General features: G+C 47.7%; 1 protein-coding gene across 1 annotated transcript in view; it reads left to right on the top strand.

Annotated features, from left to right (window-relative positions):
- MYO1E (myosin IE) overlaps positions 1-26,089 on the top strand; it is a 199,422-nt gene that overhangs the window by 172,203 nt on the left and 1,130 nt on the right. The window contains exons 23-27 of the mRNA XM_072808823.1: positions 1,292-1,438; positions 2,346-2,503; positions 4,991-5,083; positions 7,643-7,844; positions 20,391-20,560. Of these exons, the coding sequence (XP_072664924.1) occupies positions 1,292-1,438; positions 2,346-2,503; positions 4,991-5,083; positions 7,643-7,844; positions 20,391-20,560 (770 nt within the window). The remainder of the gene's footprint in view (positions 1-1,291; positions 1,439-2,345; positions 2,504-4,990; positions 5,084-7,642; positions 7,845-20,390; positions 20,561-26,089) is intronic.

Genomic DNA, 26,089 nt, shown 5'->3' with positions numbered 1-26,089 from the left:
TTGAAAACAAACTCGTGGGGCACCTGGGAGGCTCAGTGATTGAACGTCAGACGCCTTTGGCTCAGGTCATGTTCCGGGGGTCCTGGGATTGAGTCCCACATCAGATTCCTGCTTCTCCCTCTGCCTGTCTCTGCCTCTCTCTGTGTGTCTCTCATGAATAAATAAATAAAATCTTAAAAAAAAAAAAAGCCATGCTGTTGGCATTTCCTGCACTTGGGAGGATTAAAATGTTACTGTGGCCAACTCATTGAAGCAGGTTTACTTTGTTTTTCATACCTGGAAAAACACCATCCCTAATGAAATGTCATTCTTCAGAGGGTTGTCGTCCATATTTGACGGTGGTGCTTGGAGATAGTTGTAAGTGTGTATATTATGAAACCTTTGGGATCGGTGGCCTCCTTCAACTGAGCTGTACATCACATAGGGAATAAGAAGCCTCAATTATATGTGTGTTGTTTCCATGAAGTCTAGCTGGGCCTGGACATGGAACTGAGTCTAATCAGTCCCCTCTACTGTTCCACAAGGCATTTCCCCCAGAACTGGGTTTGCCTTAGCCTCTTCCATTGTTCTTGCGGCTCCTCACATGCCCTTCCCTCCAGGCCCAAGTTTGTCACCAGCCCTACCCTAGCCAAACACACAGTTTCCGCAACGCTGTGTTCTTTCCCTGCCCCGAGAAGTTCATTAGCCTGACGGTGAAGCTTCTGCTTGCTTTCTGTTGGTCCACCTGCCTTGTACAACATCTCTGTAGCCAATTTTCTGTGTTTGCACTTTCAGCAGCATGTGGCACACAGTTTAAGCAGAGCCCTGAATACCCAAAGATTCCTAATAAGTACATACAAAGCCCAGGATGGTGGCTTCCCTGTTGATAAGTGAGCTGCAATTCTTCAAGTTAGCATATATTATAACAGTTACAACTATATTGTAAATTCTAACTTGGCACTTAGGTGGGATCGTTCATTTCCAGCCAACATTCTATTTGTAATGTTTGGATTTTTAGGGTCTTAAGAATGTAGAAGTTGAATTTGAAAAGTGAGTTATTTTTTTAATATGGACTAAATTATCCTTAAATTCCCGATTTTAAAAAGTCACGTGGGAGATTTATTTTGACTATGCTTTTAGTGGGTTATAAATGGATTCCGGCAATTTTATTACCGTAATACATTGTTGTTGTGTTTTGTTTTAAAGATGATCACTTATAGAAAGACTGTAGAAATGTAGTAGTATCTCACAGGATGTGAAAAATGGAATATAGAAGTGCAACTTTCATTAAGTCTTCCCAATCTCTTTTCAGTACTATGCAGGATGACATTTTCATTCTTCATGAGCAAGAGTATGACAGTTTGCTTGAGTCCGTCTTCAAAACTGAATTCTTGAGCCTCTTAGCAAAGCGTTATGAGGAAAAAACCCAGAAACAACTACCTCTGAAATTTAGCAACACGTAAGTGGGGACCTAAGGCCCAAAATTCCAAGTCAAACTTGATCCCTCTGCTGGGTTTCGGACAGGAGGGTTCAGACAGGAGGGGAGGCCTGTGAGGTGGCAGGGATCTGACTGACTGCAGTGGCTTCAGAGAAGCCCAGCCCTGCCTGCCTCCACTTACCCCCAGACAGTCCCAGGGCCTGCAGAAGATAGTCATGATGGCTGTTACAGACCTTGAAAGGCCACTTCTGCATTTCTGTGAAGTCATATGGACAGCTACTTAAAATGAAGATTTTTTTTTGGTCTTATGGCCTAAGAAAATAAGTCAGAAGAGCAGAATATGGAATTGTGTCATGTAGGCATATAGGCAGTATGACCAATAAAAACTGGCTGGGTAGTTTTGGAGCTGTGAGTAACCTTCCCTTCTATGTGGATTTTGGTTGCTAGTGTTGAACAGAATTTAATTAAATAATAACCACTTTCTATGCCGGGGAGATGCGGGCTATCTCATGTCTGGCTTCTCTCAATTCTCTACAAACACAGACTGTGTGAAATCAGAGAGACACAGGACACTCCACAGTAGGTGTGGCCTGGAAAGTGTCCCCTTCCTTCTGTCCCCTGGGCAGGTGCTTCTGAGGTCACCTGGTAGAATGACACTGGCACCTGTCTTGGGGGTCCTCCCTCGCCAGCCGGCTCCTCTCAGGGGCCGGGCCCAGAGGCTCCTGCCCCTGGTCAGGGGCTCACCATGCCGCTGTGCCAAGGCCATGGATGTTGTCCCCCTCCCAGGGCCCCGCGTCAGCTCCCAGGCCCCGGGCCAGCCACCTTCTACAGCACACTTGCCGGCAGCAGAGGTCCGTGCTGGGGTGGGCGAGCACCAGTTCCTCCCTGGTGCCCTCCTGCCCGTTACCAACAAATGTCCCTGTCGCAGGCTTGAACTCAAGTTGAAAAAGGAGAACTGGGGTCCCTGGAGTGCCGGGGGCTCCCGGCAAGTGCAGTTCCACCAAGGCTTCGGTGACCTGGCCATCCTCAAGCCCAGTAACAAGGTGCTGCAGGTCAGCATCGGACCGGGGCTGCCCAAGAACTCCCGTAAGTGTTCCCGGGCCCCGCGGCCGCCGGCTGCTTGGCTTCCGGCTCTCCCTGCCCGGCCCTCCCCGCCCTGCTCACCGGCGCTCACCGTGGGTGGTGGGTGCCCGGATCACTGGGTGGCGGGTGGCGGATCGGTGGGGTGGACCACCAGCGCTTCCCCGCGCGGGGCTCAGCCCCCCACAGAAGCATTTCCAACTGACCTAACACCGAGGCAAATGGGCAGGTTACGCCTCTCTGAATGACTGGATAGTTCCTTATAGGATCCCTGGCATTACAGAATTTGTTGTGTTTGAAATATTTCCGTCGGTCGGCTTCAGAGTTCCAGCCCATCCATGCCAGTCGGATCTTGTCAGCAAGGCAAACCTTATCTTTTCTTTTTTTTCTTTTATTATTTTTTAAAGATTTTATTTATTTATTCATGAGAGACACACAGAGAGAGAGGCAGAGGCACAGGCAGAAGGAGAAGCAGGCTCCATGCAGGGAGCCCGACGTGGGACTCGATCCCAGGTCTCCAGGATCAGGCCTTGGGCTAAAGGCGGCGCTAAACTGCTGGGCCACTGGGGCTGCCCAAACCTTATCTTTTCTATCGATGAAAAGAAACTGACCACGCTCACCAACCCTCTGCCTGGTTTCACTGCGTGACTGTGCCAGGAAGCCAGTGGCTCCCACCCACACCGGAGAGTGAGCGCTAGGGACCCCTCCCCTCCCCTGCTCTAATTCCTTTCTATTTCAAAGAACCTTTGATTCCTTTTCTATTTATTAGTGGCATTTGTAAAATTAAATTTATAATGCACAGCGTAATCATATATACTGTGTTTTTGGAAACTGTAGGTATCCTTATAAACCTTTGCCATGTATATGGTGAGAGAGGGATCCCCGGGGGGCTCAGCAGTTTAGCGCCTGCCTTCCGCCCAGGGCTTAATCCTGGAGACTGGGGATCAAATTCCGCATCAGGCTCCCTGCATGGACCCTGCTTCTCCCTCTGCCTGTGTCTCTGCCTCTCTCTCTCTCTCTCTCATGAATAAATAAATTTTTAAAAATCTTAAAAAAAAAAAGACTTTATATATATGGTGAGAGAAAAGTGTGCTAGGTATAAAACAGGCCTTTATGAAATCTATCCGTGAAGGTACACGCTGGCAGATACTACAGCTCATTAACACAACACACACAAACGGCCACTCCGAAAATGTTGGTGTAAGTCTGCGTATCCGTATCCACTGGTACTTGCCGAAAACAGAGGGCAGTGTTTGGAAGAGCCTTTTAAGTATAGAAGGGGCTGGGTTAGGTAACTAGCAACAAAGAACAGCAGGACCCCATTATTACCCCTAAGCCTCAAGGGGCGGAGGGAGGAAAGAGTGGAGCTGAAACACAGGCGGGAAGCAGGTGGAAGAGATACCCCAACCCCTCTGTCCTCTCCCACTCGGGTCTCCTGCCAGTACCTCCCGCTGGCCCAACCCAACTGGAAGGCAGAGGCCTCGTGGCCAGAGTGAGAAGCAGTCCACTGGGCTCAGAGCAGGGATAACCAGCAGGGTGTGTGTGAACAATGTGCAGGAGGCCCCAGAACGGAATGTTGTCTAATACGGTGTTTTGTTATATCTTCATGCGGGGGAAGGAGACTGGCTGCTGAGTGGGAAACCCCCGTCAGGCTGCTTTCTCTTGCCCCTAGACCCCCGGGCCCCCAGACCCACCTCCTTCGTTTTGTGGGATTCACACATTGTCACTTTCTGCTCTTAATTCCTCAGCCCTTCTCTTTACAAGGAATTCCCTCTGCACCCCTCTTCCAGCTGGATTAATCCTACCCTCCTTCATGTCCTACCTGAGGCTTTAGTCATCTGTTTCCTTTGCCAGTATGTATGTCTCTGCAGCGACGTCATCCGCCTCGCAGAGTTCCTGCCGTCCCAGCCCTAATTCTGGCCCACAGCGATGTTCTGTGTAGCACCAGCTTGTTTTCTAACTCCTCATGTCTGTGTCAAGGGCACAGTCTGCTTGCAGCCTTTGTTTAATCGGGAGACTGCAAAATGCAAGCTCTCGCATGAAAGGCTCTTGACCTAAGCAGAGGTGCAGTGAGTGCTGAAATGTGCTTCATGCCACTGACTGTGATGCACAGCACCCACGTCACACATGTGCGCAGCTTCTGTGCTGTGTGAAGAACACAAGTGCAAACATTAAAATGCCCCCTGTATCTCTTCCAAAAGCCTGCAAAGATAGAAACGCTTTTGTAAGATTGTTAATATCTCTTTTTAAAGCCATCCTCTAATAATTCAAAACCACGGGTCTATGGACATATTTTCCAGCCCCTCCCATCCAATAGCCACCACGACAGTACTTCCTCCAAATATCCCTCCTCCGCTGCAACCTCCTGCAGATCCTGCTGGAACCTGATTCCACACTTCTCAGAAGTTTCCTATCAGCAAAAAAAAGCCCATCAGAAGCCATAAAACCAACCTGTGGTACTGATTTTAACTCTGCCTCACTTGTTTATTTCAGGTCCTACCAGAAGGAACACAATTCAAAACAGAGGTTATCCCAGTGGGACGCAAAATGCCAACTACCCAATGAGAGCTGCCCCCCCGCCTCCAGGTAAACCAAGCATATGCCGTAGAACAGGACCACTAATCACAACCCATGACTTGCAAAATGTATTTGGGAAGAAACCCATAAGCAAGTGAATGCACACATATCAGCCAGCCAAGAGCCATCAGTGCCAGATGTACCTCTACCAACACAATGGCCCTGCTTGGGACTCCGAAATGCAGAAGGATGAGCTAGTGAGACTGAACTGTGACTGAGTTAACGATCTGGATTTCATTACCTAGCAGTATTACTCCCTTAGGAGAGGCTTCTTACATCAGTAAGAGAAAAAGGTGCTCCTTGTCCCTGGCAACCAGAATGTTGTCAGCTTTTCGGCTGTAGGATGCATCCTTTGCAGAGCCAGGAGTTTGCCAGCTATAACCCTGACACCACCACTCTGCTCCAGCCAAATATCAGTGATATTTTGCAACTAGTTAATTCCTTAATGAACAAGTAGAAAACTTTTACTTTCAGTCAGATCGGCTCTAGGACAACAGCTCCAAAAACTAAAGTAATTAAAAGAATTACAAAATTGATACAAACATTCTTTTAGACCTTACGTTTCATATTTCACATTTTTTATGATAAAAATATAGCATGCGGGTCAGTCAAATCCAAGCCTGAGTAAAGGCGAGCCTTTTGGCCTGTAAAAATCCATTTAGTGCTTTAAGAGCGCTCTCAAAATTCACAAAATGTTTTTCCATCGCTCACAAAATTCAGCCAATAAGAAACTGGCCCCAGAATATTTCGTGGTCATAAGTTTAGGAGTCTAGGTCTGAGAGGGTTATCTTAGGACTACACTTAACACAAATCATCCCAGACCAGGGAATCCTGAAGTAAGCAGTGAAAAGCATTTCTTTTGTCTCCTGCTCTGGAATCTCACCGTTGGCGTGCTAAAATATGAGCGCCCATGCCTAGAAGTAAGAAAGTAATTCTCATCTCTCTTGGAGTCCCCATGCTGCCTGGCCGAGCTCTCTCTCCTCCCCTCTGCTCTCGCCCTTGAAGAAAATCCAAGCACAAAGGAACCTAACAGAACCACTGTAGGATTGTGTTACTACTGATGTGCTGGCCCCCTACCCCTCCCCTGTGCAAGATCCTGGCCAGACCACCTGGAAAGCTCGTTTGCCTCAGCTAGGTTGGCCAAAGTTGCCTTAGACCAAATACCTGACCTTGAGCTCTGCTCCCAGCCTCTCTACGTGACCGTTTCTTCATCAATAAAATGAGGCAGTTGGACCCAAATCCCTTATATCAGCCTTTCTCACACTATTTGTGGTGAAGGAACAAGGTTGGTTGGTTGTTCTTTTTCTTTCCTCTCTCTCTTTCATTTCTTAATTTATTTCTTTCTTTTTCAACCCATCACAAACCATAATTTTGCAAGTAATAAAAATTACTCAAAGAATGGAATTTTAAAAGCATTCAAGATATAAAAGCCCAAATTTCTTGCTGGATTCAAAAGACATGAAAAATGTCTATGAAGCTGCCCTGAATGTTTCTAAGTGCTTATTATTAATTTCTGAACTTATGAAGGGTGAGTGGGTCCTGAGCAGCATGGAGTGGCCCATCCATGAACTTCCCACTTCCACTATTGCAGCCCTAGGGCTCACCCTCTCTGGTATGGCCTTCTCCTTGGCAACCCTGGCAGCAAGTAGGTGCTCACCACACTCCTCGTCTCCTTCATGCAACTGACACACCCGAGGGTCCCATATCTTGCTCAAGGTCAACAGAGCTAATGGAGGCAGAGCCAAAACTGACCAACTACTCCCTCTTATAAAGGAGGGATTGTCCCATCTGTACCAAAGAGTGTTTTCTTAATTCCACTGGAAGCGATTTTATGGTAGGTTCACCCAAATGTGCCTCGGGGGGTCTTGTTCTCCTGCATTCTTGCCCAGATCTGCCGGTGGGAGAAGAGATAAGGGAGGAGAAGAGATCATACACACAATGGAATGATAATGCCCCATTCAGCCAGGGCCTGTGGTTTGGAGCCCATCGCCATATTCCATTACTTACCAGATAATGTGATCCTGACTAGGAACAGTTGTTTGGCGAAGAGAACTTGCCCTCTGCTGATTGATCCAGCCAGTGACCACATTTCCCCTTGCCTGTGTGGAGTGCTCCCTCTACCTCCCACAGCGGGCTCCTGCAGAGGACACCTAAGGCTGACCCCTTGAAATGATGTCTAACTGTTTAAACAGCTGCCTGCCAGCCCTCCTGAATCATAACCTCATAATTTTTCTTAGATCTAAGAATGCGCCTGCCAACTCATTGCAAGCTTACCTTTCCTTGCATGTGGGCTCTGAAACCCTGAACATCTGGTGATTCTAATGTCAGATTCAACAAGCACGTGTGAGTGTCTGCTCTGTTCCAGTCACTTGCTAGGCCGCCCGCAGTGTATTAGCTCTGTTCCTCACCGTACAGTTGCAGTCGGGCCCTCTGTATCTTCAGATGGGAAAACAGGGGCCCAGAGAAGCTAAGTGGCTTGCTCTTGGCTGAAAGCTGGAAGGAATTTGGAGAGCCTTTTGGCAGCTCAGAACATTCAAGAGTTGTTTTCTCCCCTTTTCCTCTCTCTAGGACACCATCAGAATGGAGTCATCAAAAACCAGTTTGTGCCACATCCTCATGCTCCTGGAAACCAGAGGTTAAATCAGAAAAGTCTGTACACCTCCATGGCCCGCCCGCCCTTGCCACGACAGCAGTCCACCGGTTCAGACCGAGTATCACAGACTCCGGAGAGCTTGGATTTCCTTAAGGTCCCAGACCAGGGTGCCGCCGGGTAAGAGTCCCACCTCTGACAGATGACGCTGGTGACCTCTCTCTTGATCACAGCAAGGTCCAGGGATTCCTTTGAGTAGTCTCTACATGATTCTCAAGTTGCTTTACCACCTGCATGTTGTGATCCAGAACCCAAAACCATGAGGCCCTTGGTTGACATTTCTAAAAGTACAGCCAGTTGATAGCACACGACTCATTCTCTGGAGATGGCTTATTGTGAACCTCCAAAGAGGGTCCCCTTCAGCCCTGAGATTCAGTTACTCGGTAACCTGTCTTGCTGGCTGGCATGGCTGAGGAATGTTGGGTTTGTTTGTTTGTTTGTTTGTTTATATTATTTTTTTAATGTTGGGGTTTTGATCTCTGTCCTTGACTGCAGTTGCATAAACACTGTATGTAGCTCAAAGAGTCATTAGGAACGTTAAGGATAACACCTCAGCCTTCTGTGAGGTATGGATGTTTTTATGAATACAGATCTTCAGGCCTTCCAAATGAGAGCCTCTCTGCCTTTCTAGAACTGAAAGTGGAGACTGGTAAAAAAGAAACCCAGGGTTTTTAGCTGGAGGAAGTAAAGACTTCTGGAACTCTATATTGGTATTCAGAGAGTCATCCTTGCGGATCGGGGTTGGACACGTCCTTTGGAATCACCAGACATAAAATGGTTCAGCTTTAAGACAAGTCAGTGAATTCTACTGCCAGGTGGTAGATTTTGGCTTCAGTAAACAAAAGAGCATTCTAGAAGCCCAAAGATGAGCTGGGATGTAAGGAGCACCTTGTCCCTGGAGGTATCCAGTTAAAGGTGGGTGGAAATAACCAGGCAGAAATACTGTGGAGGGATGTTGTCAAATATCAGATAAAGATGAGGATCTCGTTTGAGTCCCTGTTACCCATCTAACATTGGACCTGCTGCTTACCCTCTCTGAGCTTCATCTTCTCATTCACACACTGATGTAATACCAACAGGCTGGCAGGGCTGTAGGGAGGACTCGAAATAACATACATAGGATACCCGGCACGGAACTGGGCATGCAAGAGGCTACTCGGTCAGCCGAGGCCTGATGACGATGTTGGCGGTGGGGGTGACGGTGGTCCAGCCATTATCTCATGGTGGTTGAACTAGTGACTTGTAAGGAACTATCCAAGCCTCATGATCCTCAGCAGTGGAGCACCTTCCCCTGCTGAACTCCAGAATGGGCCTGCTGCAGCCCATTCTTCCCCTCCCTGGGGCCCACCTCCATTCCCATTCTCTCCGTGTCTCTAGAATGATGAAGTTTTGTGCATCCTCAGGGGACTTGTGTATGAAATCGAGCCATGCTGGGAGAGAAACAACAGCTCCTCTGGCTCACATCTTGGCCCCCTTGCAGGGTGTTTTTCCTGCCTTGTCAGCCCCCTTCTAAAGACCACAAAGCTCTTACAAACTTAACCACGTTCTCCTGGGGTGCCTTTCCATCTTGTAAATCGCACCTCATTTGGGCTTCAGATATGAAAGCACCTCAGTTTTGTGCAGATGGCTGGCTGTTGAGGGGTCGCTGCTCTTCACTGGGTCTCTCTCCCCACCCACCCCCACACTCGCACCTCCCACCAGCTCTAACGATCACGGCCTACCTGATTGGTTTGGTCGAAGACAGTGCTGCTTCTCAGACTTCAGTGTGCACAGAATCACCTGGAGAACTTCCTGGACCACTTCCAGAGTTTCTGATTCGGTAGGTCTAGAGCGGTGCCCGAGAATTTACATTTCTACCAAGTTCTCAGATGCTGCTGCTGCTGATCCAGGGACCACATTTTGAAACCCAATCATCTGAAGGCATCTGGTGTCTAATTGATAAAGCCAAAAAAGGTTCTGTGTACAAGTGAATTGAAAGGGTGCTGTTGAGGAGGAGATAGGATTTTTACTCTATAACTGAGACCTACGCTATTCAGATGGATAGACACAGTGAAAATAATCAAACAGCCTTTCTGGGCCCGGGGTGATGTCCCAAAGCAGGCAGGGGGATTAAAATCAACCAACAAAATGCACCGAATCTCTTAGCTCTGTCTGTTAGCTTCCTACTTGCTTTGGCTTTGGCAAGCAAGACCATCTTTCCAGCCCTGCTTTGCAAGTTACAGACTTGCACACCAGCCAACTGGGAGCATCTGTCAGCCAAAAGCAGGCAATTTAGGAACATTGTGTCTTAACTGAGGCTGCTCCCTTCCAGCCCTCAGCTGCGTGGCTCCCTATGTAAGTCTTATCACGCCCTTTGCCACCTCTGAGTCGATGCATGAAGCTACATGGTGCTGCCGTGGCGAGGGCCATGGGGCTGGGCGTGGAGGGCTCCTTCACGGCCATCTCCCAGGCAGTAAGCAGTTACTGACCTCCTGTTGTGCATGTGCTCTTACGAGGTGCACGAGGTGCACGGAGCCAGCTAGCTACGAGAATCTCAGCCAGCCTCTTCGTTGTACACTTACATCTGCTGTGATGCAAATATCCCTTTAAAAAAAAATCATACCCGGTCAAAGGGCTAAGTTTTTTCTTAGTATTTATTTTCTAAAACACATAAAGTGAAAATTAAAATAATTTCTCATGTGGTCAGAGACCTTAGACATGCCCAAGGCATTTCAGGAGCCTCGAGGTTAGCTGCATTTAATAGCTCCTCTTCTCCAAGAAAACACGAATTGCATTAATTTCACAGGAGCTTGGTGGCGTAAACAGTGGATTTTGGCGTCCCAAACCTTTCCACAAACACGAGAACTCCTATATGTGAGCTCCAAATGGTGACCTTGAATGTGCCGATCCATAAAAACAAGAATACCGCCGTCTTTTGCTGCTTGGGCTTTCACATCCTTGGGCACATCTTTCTTTTCCTTCTCCCAACCCAGTGCACTTTTCCATATAGACATATGTAACATAAGCGATCATTTCTTTTGGATCGTGTAATGTGGATAAAATCAAATGGTGTAATTAGCACCTCAAGTTAATTCAAGGAAGTCTTGGTCAGTTCGTTTTAGGTTCAGCCAGGTTTTTTGGAGAGAGCAAGAAGCCTTTGCACATCGGGCTCCCTGCGTGGAGCCTGCTGCTCCCTCTGCCTGTGGCTCTGCCTCTCTCTGTGTCTCCCATGAATGAATAAATAAATAAAATCTTTAAAAAAAAAAAAAAAAAAAAGAGAGAGAGAGAGAGAGACACCTGGGTGGCTCAGTGGTTGAGAATCTGTGTTTGGCTCAGGGCATGATCCTGGGGTCCCAGGATCGAGTCCCACATCGAGCTCCCTGCATGGAGCCTGCTTCTCCCTCTGCCTGTGTCTCTGCCTCTCTCTCTCTGTGTGTCTCTCATGAATAAATAAATAAAATCTTAAAAAAAAAAAAGAAGAAGAAGAAGCAGCTTCGCTAAGTTACCATCCCAACTGGGTTCTTGATGCTTGCCTTGCCGTGTTTGTGACATTGGAGCTATTCTTAGCGTCATCCTCATTGTTTCTGTCCAAGGAGACTAAGAGAGATATACAGGGAATCATTATCCTGCAGTCTCTTAGCATACCTTTTGAAATGTCTGCTGCAGGTTCAAGATCTTTCCTGATTGTCAGGAAAGAGAACAGGTTAAGCAAGAACCTCACAGACAGTTCATTCATCAGCCTTTTCGCAGGAACACTTGATTTGCTAGTCAAATATGCTTTATGTTATCCCTCCTATATCTGAGGTGCACATAATCTCCAGTTCATTACTGGAAGCATTAAAATCTAGACTGGAAATGTCTTTTCTGTTGGCCTCTTTAATCCTATGGTCTATTTCATGGGAGGGCAACTTTAGGAAATTTTGAGATACTCTAGAGATTAATCCAACTAGAAGTTGGAGAAACAGAAAAATATTGAAAGTGTTCAGTGCTAGGGCTTCTGGCCATGCCACAAAGGGCGGAGGGGATCGATAGAAAAATTCAAATGCTGCCTCTATGTCTCTTGACAAGATTCTCCTAATGGAGTCATATTTTCAAGGGGCTTAAAATTTCCAACAAGTGTCCAATAGCAATATTTCTCAACCCATAATCTACAGGAGCAGCAGCCGTATCCAGGCCCAGGCAGACATGAGGCTTAGGAATTCCTGGCATCCATTCCCACATTTCCAGTAATGTTTATAGATTCAACCTTTTGGAACAGAGCATATTTTAAAGAGCCAATGAAACAAAATGCCATTATTTTCCTTCTTGGAATTTCAAGACCTAAATTTCACATCTGCAGAGCAAAGAGGTGATAGTAGAAAGCTTAATCCCAGCTCCCCCTGGCATGGACTTGGTACAGCCCGCTGCCCCAGAGTGTGGGAGCTGCAGAGAAGCTCACGGAAGGTGGCCTGGTGGTGTGCAGAGAGCAGAGGATCACAGATGCAGGGACTGGGTGTCCATCCCGTTTCCTTTCTTGGTTCCTTCGTCAATTCGCTCATCAGGTATTTGCTGAGCCACATGCCTTCTCTGCGCGGCGGGCTGGACTCCTGGCTCGCTTCCCTGAGCGCCAGCTGTGCCCACTCGTGTGCGTCACGCAATCCTTCTGCACCTTGGTGTCCTCGCCTGTGTAGTAGGGAGGTGCAGGCCCACTCCTCAGGGCTTCCCGAATAATCTAAGGTGCAGGCCCACTCCTCAGGGCTTCCCGAAGTCAGGGCTTGGTAGGGGGCGAGCATTGGGCACCTGGAAAGTTTATTTGTATCAGTTTTATGACTGTGATCCGTGTGCTCCTGTCTAATGGGGAAAGAGTAATATCCCACCAGGATTGAAAGGTGGCTTTTCTCTCGAGAAAATCTCTGGCCTGCATAGAGCTCTGGACTCCACGCGGGTCTAAGCTTCAGGCATCGCAGGCTCTACTGAGGGGGACAGGCGGCCTGCGGAAGCCAGACACAGGGACCGGTCCGGGAGGCACCTTGGCCCTCACACACGTGTGTCCTGCATGCTGCTCTCTGGGGGTGCAGAGCTACGAGGTAACAGTACGACAGACACTAGCTCCATCTGGACCATGTCAGTGAAGCCCCAAACTTCCCTCCACCTGTGCTGGCCCACACCCCCAATCTTTTCCTAGTGATACATCCTTAGCTCCTTTCCCCGGAGCAGCTCACATCCCAGGAACAGTGACGTTACTAGAAGAGAGCAAATGCATGAACGCTCCCTTCTGAGAGCCTTGTCATGATGGACGTCATTTGGGGTTCTGCTTCCTTGTGGGCTCTTGGCATCTCGTGAGGTTGGGTGGCTGTCCATGAGGGTTCAGCGGTCGCTTGGCATCCTGAGGTCTCAGGGCAGGGGCAGCACTGGTGGCCCTAGCCACTGACACGACACGGCTTCTCCAGCAGAGCGGGTTTGCACAGAGTGACCTGGAGGTGGGGCGCCTGATTTCCCCGGACACCTTGGGGTGTAGGTCAGGGTGAGGTTGCACTGGAGCTCCGATGCCCTACACAGAAAAACGATCTGCTGTGAAAGCAGGTTGCTATAGCTCGCCCTCTTCATGGGGAACAGATACACTCACGTGGTAGGTGTGTACAAATTCCCCTGATATGATGGGTCATGTTGTCGTAGGGAAACTGGATTAGGGCCACCTGGGTGGCTCAGTGGTTCAGCATCTGCCTTTGTCTTGGGTCGTGATCCAGGGGTCCTGGGATCAAGTCCTCCACTGGGCTCCCCACAGAGAGCCTGCTTCTCTGCTTATGTCTCTGCCTCTCTCTCTGTGTGTCTCTCATGAATAAATAAATAAATAAAATCTTTTTTTGAAAAGAAAAAAATATACTGTGCTGAAGTTACACAGAAGGAAACACTGAATGCTCAGTGACATGGAGCTTTAGAACTCTATGTTAATATGTATAAAGTGAGCGTGTATTATCAAAATGGCAACAGGAAACACAACTTATTGTGAGAATGAAATTCTTGCTCCAACCCCCATTATCCTAATGAAATAATTGTTTTTGTAACAGTTTTCAATCATGTAAAGCTTATTAGGAGTGCACATGTCCTAAAATATCAGAGGTACCAAAATGACCTGACTCCTGCATGTGCGTTACAAGGCAAATTTAGGCACCACGACAGTGTGGGGACAACAGTGTGTCCGGCTCTCTGGACATAGAAGGGCCTAAGTTGTACTCCGTTTCCACTCACCATGGCCAAGGGCAAGCTACCAGCATGACCCCACTGGCCTCAGACTTGGAAGGAGATGCGTAGCCACGTGCCACTGTATAATAGTGTTTCCGCCATCCTTGAGCAACCAGACCTTTATGTATAATGTCAAGCATGTAGACAGAAGGAAAAGGTAGTGAGATAATTAGGAAGGGTTGAGTGATGAGTATTTACTGCCTTTGCTTTTAATTCATTCAGTTGTATCATCCATTTCATCTGTAACAATGGCTGTGTTTTAACAACTGACTCACAAAATTCCTGAGGTGTAACAACCCTGTCTCCTGGGCTGGACTGAGTCCCTGAGCATGAGGGTCTTGTTTGCTGGGCGGGCGGTCTGGACCCCTTCTTCACTGCACTGGCTGCACAGGGGCTGCGTTTGGAAGGCTCCAGGCACCTAAAAGGCCTCATTAATCCATTTCTGGCAGCGAGTAGGCTCTTTCCTCATTATGGATTACACAGGATCGCCACCTAGTGATGCAAAGGGGATTGTGTGGGTTTAAGGCTGAGGCTAAGATAGAGTCGGGAAAATGGCTGTTGCTCCTGACTGTTCTTCTGTGATGGTTTTCGGGTCTACACTGCGGTAGAGCGTAGAGGCAGCAATCTCGTCTACACTGTGGTAAGAGCGTAGAGGCAGCAGTCTCGTCTACACTGCGGTAGAGCGTAGAGGCAGCAGTCTCGTCTACACTGCGGTAGAGCGTAGAGGCAGCAGTCTCGTCTACACTGCGGTAGAGCGTAGAGGCAGCAGTCTCGTCTACACTGCGGTAGAGCGTAGAGGCAGCAGTCTCGTCTACACTGCGGTAGAGCGTAGAGGCAGCAGTCTTGTCCTGGCACAGGCTTCCTGTGCTCCGCGCCACATCTGACAGTAGGGCGTTTGTGGAGAGCGCGCTGCAAAGCGTCCTAAGAATTAGAAAAAGGACCTGGACCATTGCCTGAATCTCCTTTTTGAACAGATGGAGACATGATCTTTAAAGTAAGGGGAAGCAACCTACCCAAGTCGCCTGCCAGCCGGTGGCCGAGCTGGGGCTCGAACCCTTCCCTGCTGCGCACCGTCCCTCCACGAGAAGGTGCAGACTGAGGCCGCTCGGTGTCCCCGGGCCTGGTGCCAGATCCAGGGGCTACAGTGCTGAGCACGACGAGGCCCAGGCCCTGCCCCCGTGGCACCTGCTGTCCCAGGAGGGTGTCGGCTGGATGATGCCCAAGCCTCCAGGCCGCGCCGCTCCCCCGCTCTGAGCAGCTGGGGGCCGCCCGGGTCGCCGCCGGGGTTGGAAGGCAAACCGGAGGCCGAGCAGGGATGAGCAGTGTCCACTGGCGGCTGAGCGCAGGCCAGGCCAAGGGAAGGCAAGTGAGCGCGGCTGGAGCTCCGGGAGCCTCGTGCACCTGCCACTGCGCCATCTAGGGAGGAGACCGGCAGGAAGCCCCAGGATCGTGCGACAGTCACTTCTGGAGTGTTGGGAGGTGAAATGAAGCAGCGCCGGTGAACACGCCCCGTGCACCCCCTTGCCCGGGGCAGCCACCGCCCTAGGCACCAGCGAGGGGTCCCCGATGACCTCCCCCTGTCGGCACACACCAGAAGGGGGGAAGCCGGCCCAGCGTGGGAGCGAGGCAGCAGCGACTTCTCTAACCGGCTGCCCTCCTGGGGCAGTTGCACTCCTGTCGGGTCACAGGGGACGTTTAAACAAGGAGGAGCCAGGGGCGCCTGGGGGTTCAGTCAATGACGCAGCTGCCTTCTGCTCAGGTCATGGTCTGGGAGTCCGGGGATCCCCCGTCGGGCTCCCCGCTCGGTGCAGAGTCTGCTTCTCCCTCTCCCTCTGCCCCGCCTCCCTGCTGCTCTCTTTCCCTCTCTCTCTCTCTCTCAAATATATAAATAAATCAAATCTTAAAGTAAACAGGGAAGAGCCAGATCGCGGTGACCTCGGGGTCGGGTGTCTAAACAGACGGTTCTCTAATGCAAGACGCAGAGCTGGGGATCCCTGGGTGGCTCAGCAGTTTAGCGCCTGCCTTCGGCCCAGGGCGTGATCCTGGAGTCCTGGGATCGAGTCCCACGTCGGGCTCCCTGCATGGAGCCTGCTTCTCCCTCTGCCCGTGTCTCTGCCTCCCTCTGTGTCTCTCATGAATAAATAAATAAAATCTTAAAAAAAAAAAAAAAAAAAAGATGCAGAGCTGCTCCCTGGCAAACAGCCTCATCTCAACTCTGCCTGGGCTTTCCCTGCTCCGAAACATGGAGAACTGGGAACCCTGTTTAGCCAAGTGATAAGTCACCAGATGGCTTTACATGGTGGCAGCTGTCCGGGGCTGGGACGACCAGGGCCTACAAGGGAACCCACATCCCCCAGTAATCCCTGAGATTTTATTTTGATTGGCTTGACTCTGATTTACCCTAAGGAGGTATCCTCTGATGCGTTGGGACCAAACACCGTGCAATGGCTGTGTTCTCACAGGTGTTTAAATAGCCCCTCCCCGCTCCGTGTCCTCCTCCACCTGCCCTGGTTCCGGACATCCAGCGCCTGCAGCAAAGCAGACTGAGTCACTCAGAGAACAGCAGTGAGCTGCCGAGCCACAGGGGTCTACGTCATTTACTTCTTTTTTTTTTAAAGCAGATCTTTTTGAGAATTTATATACTATTAAATCAACCCATTTAAAGTACCATTTAATAGTTTCTTTTTTTCTTTTTTTTTTTTTTTTTAAGATTTTATTTATTTATTCGTGAGAGACACAGAGAGAGACAGAGACACAAGCAGGCTCCATGCAGGGAGCCCTACATCCGACTTGATCCCGGGTCTCCAGGATCATACCCTGGGCCAAAGGCGGTGCCAAATCGCTGAGCCACCCGAGCTGCCCCCATTCAATAGTTTCTAGTGCAGAGTTGTACAACCATGTTTATAATCTAATTTTTTAAAGATTCTATTTATTTATTTATTCATGAGACACACAGAGAGAGAGAGAGAGAGAGAGAGAGAGGTAGAGACATAGGCAGAAGGAGAGGCAGGCTCCCTGCAGGGAGCCTGATGGAGGACTTGATCCCAGGACCCTGGGATCATGCCTGTAATCTATTTTTTAAATCTGTTTTTAAGTAAACTCTACACCCAACATGGGGCTCACATTCATGACCCCGAGATTAAGAGTCGCATGCTCTACTGACTGAGCCAGCCAGGCACGCCCATCATAATCTAAATTTAGAATTTTTATCATCTCCAAGAAAGACCTCCTTCTCCTAACCCTCAGCCCCAGCCCTAGGGAACCACTGATCTACTTTCTTTCATTATAGACTAGCTTTCTCTGGATATTTCATATAAACAGAATTATCCTTGTGTTAAATTTACTCCTATGTAGTATATTCTTTTGTATGTACTGTACATAGAATTGTTTAATCTTGCTGGACTTGTTTACTGGTTCTCATAGTTATTTAGTGTATTTCTTAGGTTTTTCTATATGCAGGGTCATCTCATCTGCAGATAGAGGTATTTTTACTTCTTTTCCAGTCTGAATGCCTTTTATTCTTCTTGACTGGCTACAGCTCCCAGTGCAGTATTGAACAGAAGCGGTGAGAGCTGACATCCCTGTTTCGTTGCTGATCTTAGGGGCAAGCATTATCCTCTAAAGATGTAAGCTAGGGGTACTTGAAAGGGGGGATGTCTTAACCCCAACCAGGGCTCATAAAGAAAGGTAGGAAAGTACCAGTGTGGCCTGTGGCAGGACCTGAGGCTGGAAGCCAGTTGGGGCCACACCTGGCAGGACCCATGAAGGCTCTTGGTCCATGAGCAGGGAAGAAGCTGTTAGGATCTTTAATGGAGAGTGAAGTGAACTAATAGACATTGAGGTGGGGGAGCCCAGAAAAGAAGCAACTGGCAGCAAAGACAGGAAGGAGGAAGAACTGCCAGGGGCGATGGGGAAAAGAGCCAGGGGGTGACTCCCAGGATTGCTGTAGGAAGGACAGTGCTACATTTCCGAGGGTCATCTATCTTCTCCCCACTAAGAGGCCCTCCTGGCCCCTTTTCCTGGAGACTACACCTAAGTCCCAATACTCTTGGGCCCAGATGCCTCATCAACCTGCACTAATGTTGGTAGGTCTCCCCCCTACCAGAGACGCCAGATCTCCACCTGTGAGTAATTGGGGAGAGTGTGTGTGTACCCTCCCAACCCTGTGCCCTGGAATTACCAGGCTGGAGGCTTTCCTCGCTCCCAGGGTATTCTGATGCACACCCCTCCTCTCCACACCCCCCCTCCTTGTTGCTGGGAAATCAGATGACTTCTGGTATCCAGGCTAATGGCTCTTATTAACCAAATGCTGACACATCCCTAATATATAGGTTGCTTAATTAAAAGCCTGCTTGCCTGGCCAGCTTTCGGAGAAGCAAGCACTTCTTGAGCAGGGAATGGGGATTTCCAATAGACTAGGGAGGAAATGATGTCATGCTAATGATCTATAAGATGCCTTTCCTCTATGATGAAAGAAAAGTGCTTGGTGGTAGGTGGGAAGGTGGGGACAGGGGCTGACCTAAGAAGAATGGAGCCTGAGGAACCTTGGCATTTGCTACCCCATCCCCCAGGCAGCCCTCTGAAACCCCACCCCTGACAGGAACAGTCCTACCCCCCAGCTGGCAGCCAGTACCTACCCCCCCCAAAAGATACTCTGATCTAAGTTGCTCATCAGCACCCCGTTAGCATCTCTTATCATGAGACCTCAGCAAAGACGGAGCGGCTCTGGCCTCCTGAGACCACAGCTCAAAGCTGGGTATGTATTTCCCCTCCAGAACTCAGGCTGGAAGAAAGATCCTCCCTTCCCCTCTTCCTGCCACAGGTGTGAACAGACCTGGCCTAACAGCCAGCCCCACCGAGTTGAGTATAGCCCAGTTTCTCCTAGAGAAATCGTAAGCCTGTTTCTTTTGTGAGCAAATGAATGTAGGCTTTTCCTTGTTTTGTTCTTAAGCAAAGTGGGAAAGAAAATGTTTTCTATTCCCCTTTTTATTTTTTCTAAATGCCTTGTATGAGAACATATTTAACAAATAGTTGTTTCAGATACAAGTTTAAAGATCTCTTGAGGTGGCTCAGTCGGTTGGGCATCTGCTTTTGGCTTGGGTCACGATCCCGGGGGCCGGAGATTGAGTCCCAGATCAGGCTTCCTGCTCAGCTGGGAGCCTGCTTCTCCCTCTCCCCCCTGCTCGTGCTCTCGCTCACTAGCTTTCACTCTCAAATAAATAAAATCTTAAAAAGTAAGAAAGAGGAAGGATCTCTCAAGCTGCAGTTCTGTGCTTTTCAGACAATGTCTGAATGGATCCTGGAGGCAGTATAGTGTGTGGAAAGAGTATATTTAGAGCTCGAAGACTAGGATAAGGGGCCTAGTGCTGGAGATGGTTTTGATGACCACGATGAGGACGGGGAGGTGCTACTGGGCATCCAGAGGGTAGAGGCCAGGGATGCTGCTCGACACCCTGCGGTGTGTAGGACAGCCCCTCCACAGGGAATTATCAGCACTGCTGACCCTGGGGGCCAGTAGTGCTGAGATGAGAAATTGCTGTGGTTAAACTCTCGCACAAGAATATTCAAAGCAGCGTTTTAATTTTTTCGCAATGCTAGAGACTGAAATCCTCCCAAATGAGCATCAACAGTGGACTGCGTAAGTAAACTGTAACATAGTCATGCCCTGGAAGAGTGTAAGGCCATGAGGACACATGGCACCTGGGGGGCTCAGCAAGCTAAGCCTCCGACTCTCAATTTTGGCTCAGGTCATGAGCTCAGGGTTGTGAGATCCAGCCCCACCCACATTGGGTTCTGCGCTGGGCGTTGAACTTGCTGATGATTCTTTCTCTCTCTCTCCCCACCCCTGTCCTTCTTAAAAAAAAGAACATGATTCTTTTTATACAATTAAAAAAACAGGCCAACTGGGGCACCTAGGCGGCTCAGTGGATTGAGCGTCTGCCTTTGGCTCAGGTCACGATCCCAGGGTCCTGGGATCGAGTCCTGCATCTGGCTCCTGGCTGCCTGGGGAGCCTGCTTCTCCCTCCCCCCCTGCCGGCCGCTCCCCCCAGCTTGTACACTCTCTCAAATAAATAAATAAATAAATAAATAAATAAATAAATAAATAAATAAAATCTTTAAAAAAAACAGGCAAATTATGTGTACTGTTTAGGGATACTTGTGTGTGTGTGGTAAACCCACAAAAGCGGAATTATTAATACAAAATGCAGGGTGGTGTTTGATTCTGGGAAGGCTTGCTGTTGGGGAGAGGCACCTACAGGCTTCTGTGGCCCTGGTAAAAGTTCGGTTTCTGAAGTTGGGGGTGGGGCTATTTTTATTCTCAAAGTTTGGGGAGTGGTGTATCATCTAAGGATGGAGCCGGATGTGACCCGGAGCAGGCCAGAGCTGGTCCCCGTGCCCCAGACCACTACATGGTGCTGCCTTCTGCTAGGTCCCGTCTCTCATCTGCCTCCACTCTCTCCACAGCGTCCGGAGACAAACGACCAGCCGGCCTCCCCCAGCAGGGGGCAGACCCAAGCCCCAGCCCAAGCCTAAGCCTCAGGTGCCACAGTGCAAGGCTCTGTATGCCTATGATGCTCAGGACACAGATGAACTCAGCTTCAATGCCAATGACATTATCGATATTATCAAAGAAGGTAAGTGTGTGGCTGGCTGGCTCGGAGAGCCTCCTAGAAAACATTCGGTCACATTGCTATAAGAACTAGTTTAAACACAAAGAGTTCAGTTATAGGCTCCTCTAACTGAAACTTGTAGCAGGAGTCTGGCCTTCAGGCTCAGTTTGATCAAGGCTCTAACTTCTTTTTTTTTTTTTTTTTTAATACTTCTTTCAGCTCTGCCTTCTTTGTGTTTGCTCCTTTCTTGGGCTGTTTTCCCTTATGCAGCAAAATGGCTGCATCAGTTCCAGCAAACAGATCAAACTGTCTGAAATCTACTTTGTCTTTGAAATTTCTCTTGGCCATTAGACAAAAGTCCTAGGTTTTACTCTGATTAGACGAAATTAGTCATGTGCCTATCCCTGAATCTCTGTAGCAAGATAAGGCTATACCTGAAGTAGGTTAGGTGTGGCAGGGACTTCTGTAGGAAAGAGTTAGGACTATCCCACCCAAACTTGATGTCCTCTTCACACGGAAGGTAGATGGAATGGAAGCCAGGGAGGACCTATGACATCTGTTATAATAGCAATCTGTGAGCTTGGCTGAATGCTTTACTAATTTGGTAGAGAAGATAAGTTAGAATATAATAAACATATGACCAAACATTTGTCCTTTGGAAGTATTTTTTATTTATTTATTTTTTAATTTATTTATTTATTTATGATAGTCACACACACACAGAGAGAGAGGCAGAGACATAGGCAGAGGGAGAAGCAGGCTCCATGCACCGGGAGCCCGACGTGGGAATCGATCCCGGGTCTCCAGGATCGCGCCCTGGGCCAAAGGCAGGCGCCAAACCGCTGCGCCACCCAGGGATCCCGTGGAAGTATTTTTTAAAAGATGACTTCTGGAATGCCTGAGTGGCATAGTCGTTGAGTGTTGACTCTTGGTTTCATCTCAACATGATCTCAGGGTCATGGGATGGAGCCCCGTGTTGGGCTCAGCGGGGAGTCTGCTTGGGAGTCTCTCTCTCCCTTTCCCCCTCCCTGCCACACTCTCTCTCTCTAAAGTAAATAAAACTAAATAATAATAATAGGGATCCCTGGGTGGCTCAGCAGTTGAGCCCCTGCCTTCAGCCCAGGGTGTGATCCTGGAGACCCGGGATCGAGTCCCACGTCAGGCTCCCTGCATGGAGCCTGCTTCTCCCTCTGCCTGTGTCTCTGCCTCTCTCTCTCTCTGTGTCTCTCGTGAATAAATAAATAAAATCTTAAAAAATAATAATAATAACAATAATAAACTCCTTAGAATGTTAAAAAAGCACCATGAAGGAAATGGCATTTGTGGTGAGGAATGGGGAGAGAGACAGATAAGCCAGAGGCTAGAGAAAGCAGGTCATTTTAGGAAGATGAGCCGATGCTCAACTCAGCCGTGTGGCAGGATCCCCCAGGTGATGTCACAGGAGGCGAGATGAAGCTAGGAGTGGCCCTGAATGTCAGGCTCGAGAGGACTCGTGGACAGTGCGGAGCCATCCATCATGAGCAGAACAAGGACAGCATGTGAGGGAAGTGGGCCTTGGTGAGTTTAGCCTTCAAGAAGAGGTGCCAAGGACAGACAGTCCTGAGAATGGTGTTTTTAACCAATTCCGTCATCACCTGGGCTCACTCAGGAGATGTGTATGTCCCTGGACCGACATCCTTCTAATCGGCCTCTAGGGATTATTTTGACCTCCTTTAGCCATCTAGTTTGCTATAGGCTTAATATTTTAGCCATTTAGTTTTTTTTTTTTTTAAGATTTTATTTATTTATTCATGAGAGACACACAGAGAGAGAGAGAGAGAGAGGCAGAGACACAGGCAGAGGGAGAGAGAGAGGCAGAGACACAGGCAGAGGGAGAAGCAGGCTCCATGCAGGGAGCCCGATGTGGAACTCGATCCCGGGACTCCAGGATCATACCCTGGGCTGAAAGCAGGCGCTAAACCACTGAGCCACTCAGGGATCCCCTATTTTAGCCATTTAGTATCCTTCCTAGAAAGTGTTGGAGTAAAAATAAAAGTTGGAATAAATGCTTAGTAAACACAAATGAGTTTTTATCACCAGCTCTGTTCAGCAAAAATATTGGAGATGACCAATTACCCAGTAGCTGAAGTTAGCTAAAGAAGCTTTACAATATGCATTCACTGAACCTCAATGACAGACATTTTTATTGTAGATAATGATGCAGTAGTGTAATATGCTTATTGACATAGAAAAATGTTCATGGGAAAAAGGCTATAGACTGTGGACTTTAGTCTCATTTTTATAAAAATATAAAACAAATGGCTGAGTGTATGTATACACATATTCACATGTGGTCTCCTTGAGTGTTGAATTTTGAGTATTGCTTTCTTTTATTTCTCAATATTTCAGATTTTTCCAGAAATAACATGTATTTTGGTTATAAATCGAAGTAATTACGTATTTGTGTAAAATGCCGAGTCCTTGAAGTTCTCAGAAAATGCTATAAATTGTTACTGTAATTTATGTAGTGCAGTGTGAGTACATGAATAGACATATAAATAAATGGGACAGACAGAACAGAATCCAGAAACAGACCCATGTGTATACAGGTGTTTAATACAGGATAAATGTGGCATTTAAATCAGGGGAAAGAAGAGACAGTGACTTTCTATTTGGAAAATAAAATAAAGTTAGAGCTCTATCTCATACACAAAATAAATATCAGATGAATTAAAGATATATAACTGAATTATAAAAATCCTAGAAGGAAATAAATAAAATCTTTAAATAAAAAAAAATCCTAGAAGGAAACCTAGAATATTGTATTAATCTTTGAGGAGGGAAAGTCTTCCTGTGGAGGACATTAAACCCCCAAACCATAGAAGATTTAAACCTCATCAAAAGGTGAAATCAAAATCTTCTGTATGGTGACTTGCACCAGACACCAAGTTAAATGATAAAAAACAGACTGGGAGGAAATGTTTTCCACATCTAAATAGCTCCTGCACATGAACAGTGAGAAACAGTCTGGTCTGAAAGTGGACCAAGGCTACTGAGGCAATGCAGGCCAGAGCCTCCCTGCTCACCAGGGGGATGGAAAAAGACTCCACCTGGGGCTCCAGCAAAAGACTAAGTCATGATTCAGTCCACGTTCCCTTATCCAAAACTTTTTTTTTTTTTAAGATTTTGTTTATTTATTCATGAGAGACACAGAGAGGCAGAGACACAGGCAGAGGGAGAAGCAGGCTCTATTAGCAGGGAGCCTGATGTGAGACTCAATCCCGGGACTCCAGGATCACGCCCTAGGCTGAAGGCAGGGGCTCCACCGCTGAGCCACCCAGGTGTCCCCCCTTATCCAAATCTTTAAGGTAAATGAGTTTGAGAGATCAGAGATGGTTAGATAGTCAATAATAGGGTGTGTATGTGTAATATATCATATACATCATATCATAAATTAGGACACCCCTTATGGTTCCCAGGGCAACGTCCTGCGTCAAACCTAGTATCTCTGCTGAGCAACATGATGAGCATTCACACTCTGGGAGGAGATCTCATAAATTCACATCAGTTCAGGTCAAGTGTTGCCATCCAGTGAATTTATAGACCTTTTAAGAACTTTTTCAGAACTTTCTGGATTTTGTCATTGCAAATAAAGGGTGGACTATAATATCTGTGGTAAGTCCGGGAGAAAGATACCTTCTTTCAGAGTTTACTGCTAGAATCGACTTTTGTGGAGGAAATATAAAGTTATGTATCAAAATTTTAAAATCCCCATGTCAAAATAATTACTTGGATTTTATATTTAATCCCTTCCACCAAGATAAATCCCAAATACATAAATATGTAAATATATAAAATAGGAGTTCTAGACCTAAGTATGGGGGAAGCTTCTTTTTTTAATAATATCAGTGTGGTAAAGGATGTACAAAAGTGATAGAAAAATCAAGAAGCTGTAAAATAATAGATCATTTGATTCAATACTTACCTGTTAAGATATAATTAAAAATGGGAGGAGGGGCACCTGTGGGGTCAAAGGAATATTTGCAACTCATAGGACAAATTCACTAATATATAAAGAATTCCTAATCAGTAAGATAAAGCCCAATAGCTGTTAGAGAAATAGGCAAATGACAGGAATTCATGCAGCTATTAGAAGAGCATATGGAAACTATATCCTGATATGAAATGATCTATAGTATGTATTATTAAAGTTAAAAATAGGGACGCCTTGGTGGCTCAGCGGTTAAGCATCTGGGGTCCCGGGATCGAGTCCCACGTTGGGCTCCCTGCACGGAGCCTGCTTCTCCCTCTGCCTGTGTCTCTGCCTCTCTCTCTCTCTCTCTCTCTCTCTGTGTGTCTCTCATGAAGACACAGCCCATGTTCCCTTATCCAAATCTTTTTATATGATTTATAAATATAAATAAACTCTTTTAAAAAAATAAAATATAAAAAAAACTAAAAATGAGATAGACATGGAAAGACAGTATCTAGTAAGTATTGAAAAGCATGATGCAGAATAGTAAGAGTGGCCGGTTTCTGTTTAAAATGAGCCTGAGTGTGGTTATAATCACAGCAGAGGGTCTGGAAGGATGAAGACCCCGTACTCATTACGGTGGAGGGAGGGCCTGGGAGATGTTGCAGATCAGGTTCTCCCAGCAACTTTGGCGCTGGAGGAAGGCGTGGGAAGGATGTGGTGGGGAAAAGTGGGGACAGGGCTGGGGGCCATCCCCCACCACCCTGGGCCCCAAGGGAGCCAACAGCCTCCAGCTGACAGCAAAGCCGCACATGGGAGCAGCAAGTTCTTCCTTGAACTGGGCCCTGAGTGCGAGGTGTGTGTCTGCTGTCGGGGAGGGGTTACTTTTTACAACAAACTCTTTCATGTAAAAGAAAATAAAGGGGACACCTGGGTGGCTCAGTGGGTTGTGTCTGTCTTTGGCTCAGCTCATGATCCCGGGGTCCCTGCTCAGTGGAGCGTCTGCTTCGCCCCTCCCCGCCACTCATGCTCTCGCCCACTCTCAAATGAAGAAAAATCTTTTTTTTTTTTGAAGATTTTATTTATTTATCCATGAGAGACACAGAGAGAGAAAGAGAGAGGCAGGGACACAGGCAGAGGGAGAAGCAGGCTCCATGCACCGGGAGCCCGATGTGGGACTCGATCCCAGGAACCCCAGGATCGCACCTCGGGCCAAAGGTGGCACTAAACTGCTGAGCCACCTGGGCGTCCCAAGAAAAATCTTTTTTAAAAAATAATTAAAAAAAAAAAAAAGAAAATAGGGCAGCCCGAGTGGCTCAGCGGTTTAGCACTGCCTTCAGCCCAGAGTGATTCTGGGGACCCGGGATCGAGTCCCATATCGGGCTCCCTGCATAGAGCCTGCTTCTCCCTCTGCCTGTCTGTCTCTCTCTCTCTCTATTCTCTGTGTCTCTCATGAATAAGTAAAATCTTAAAAAAAAAAAAGAAAAGAAAAGAAAAAAGAAAAGAAAGAAGGAAAAAGGACGCAGATGGAGCCAAACCACCTTTGCCCATGTGACGCACCCGCAGGAGCAGAGTGTGCAGCCCAGGCGAGACTGCCTTGC

Source organism: Canis lupus, chromosome 32 (assembly GCF_048164855.1).
Source record: "Canis lupus baileyi chromosome 32, mCanLup2.hap1, whole genome shotgun sequence".
NCBI classification, from domain to species: Eukaryota; Metazoa; Chordata; class Mammalia; order Carnivora; family Canidae; genus Canis; species Canis lupus.
Note: the sequence above shows the minus strand (reverse complement) of the source record. Positions and strands in the feature narration are given on the sequence as shown.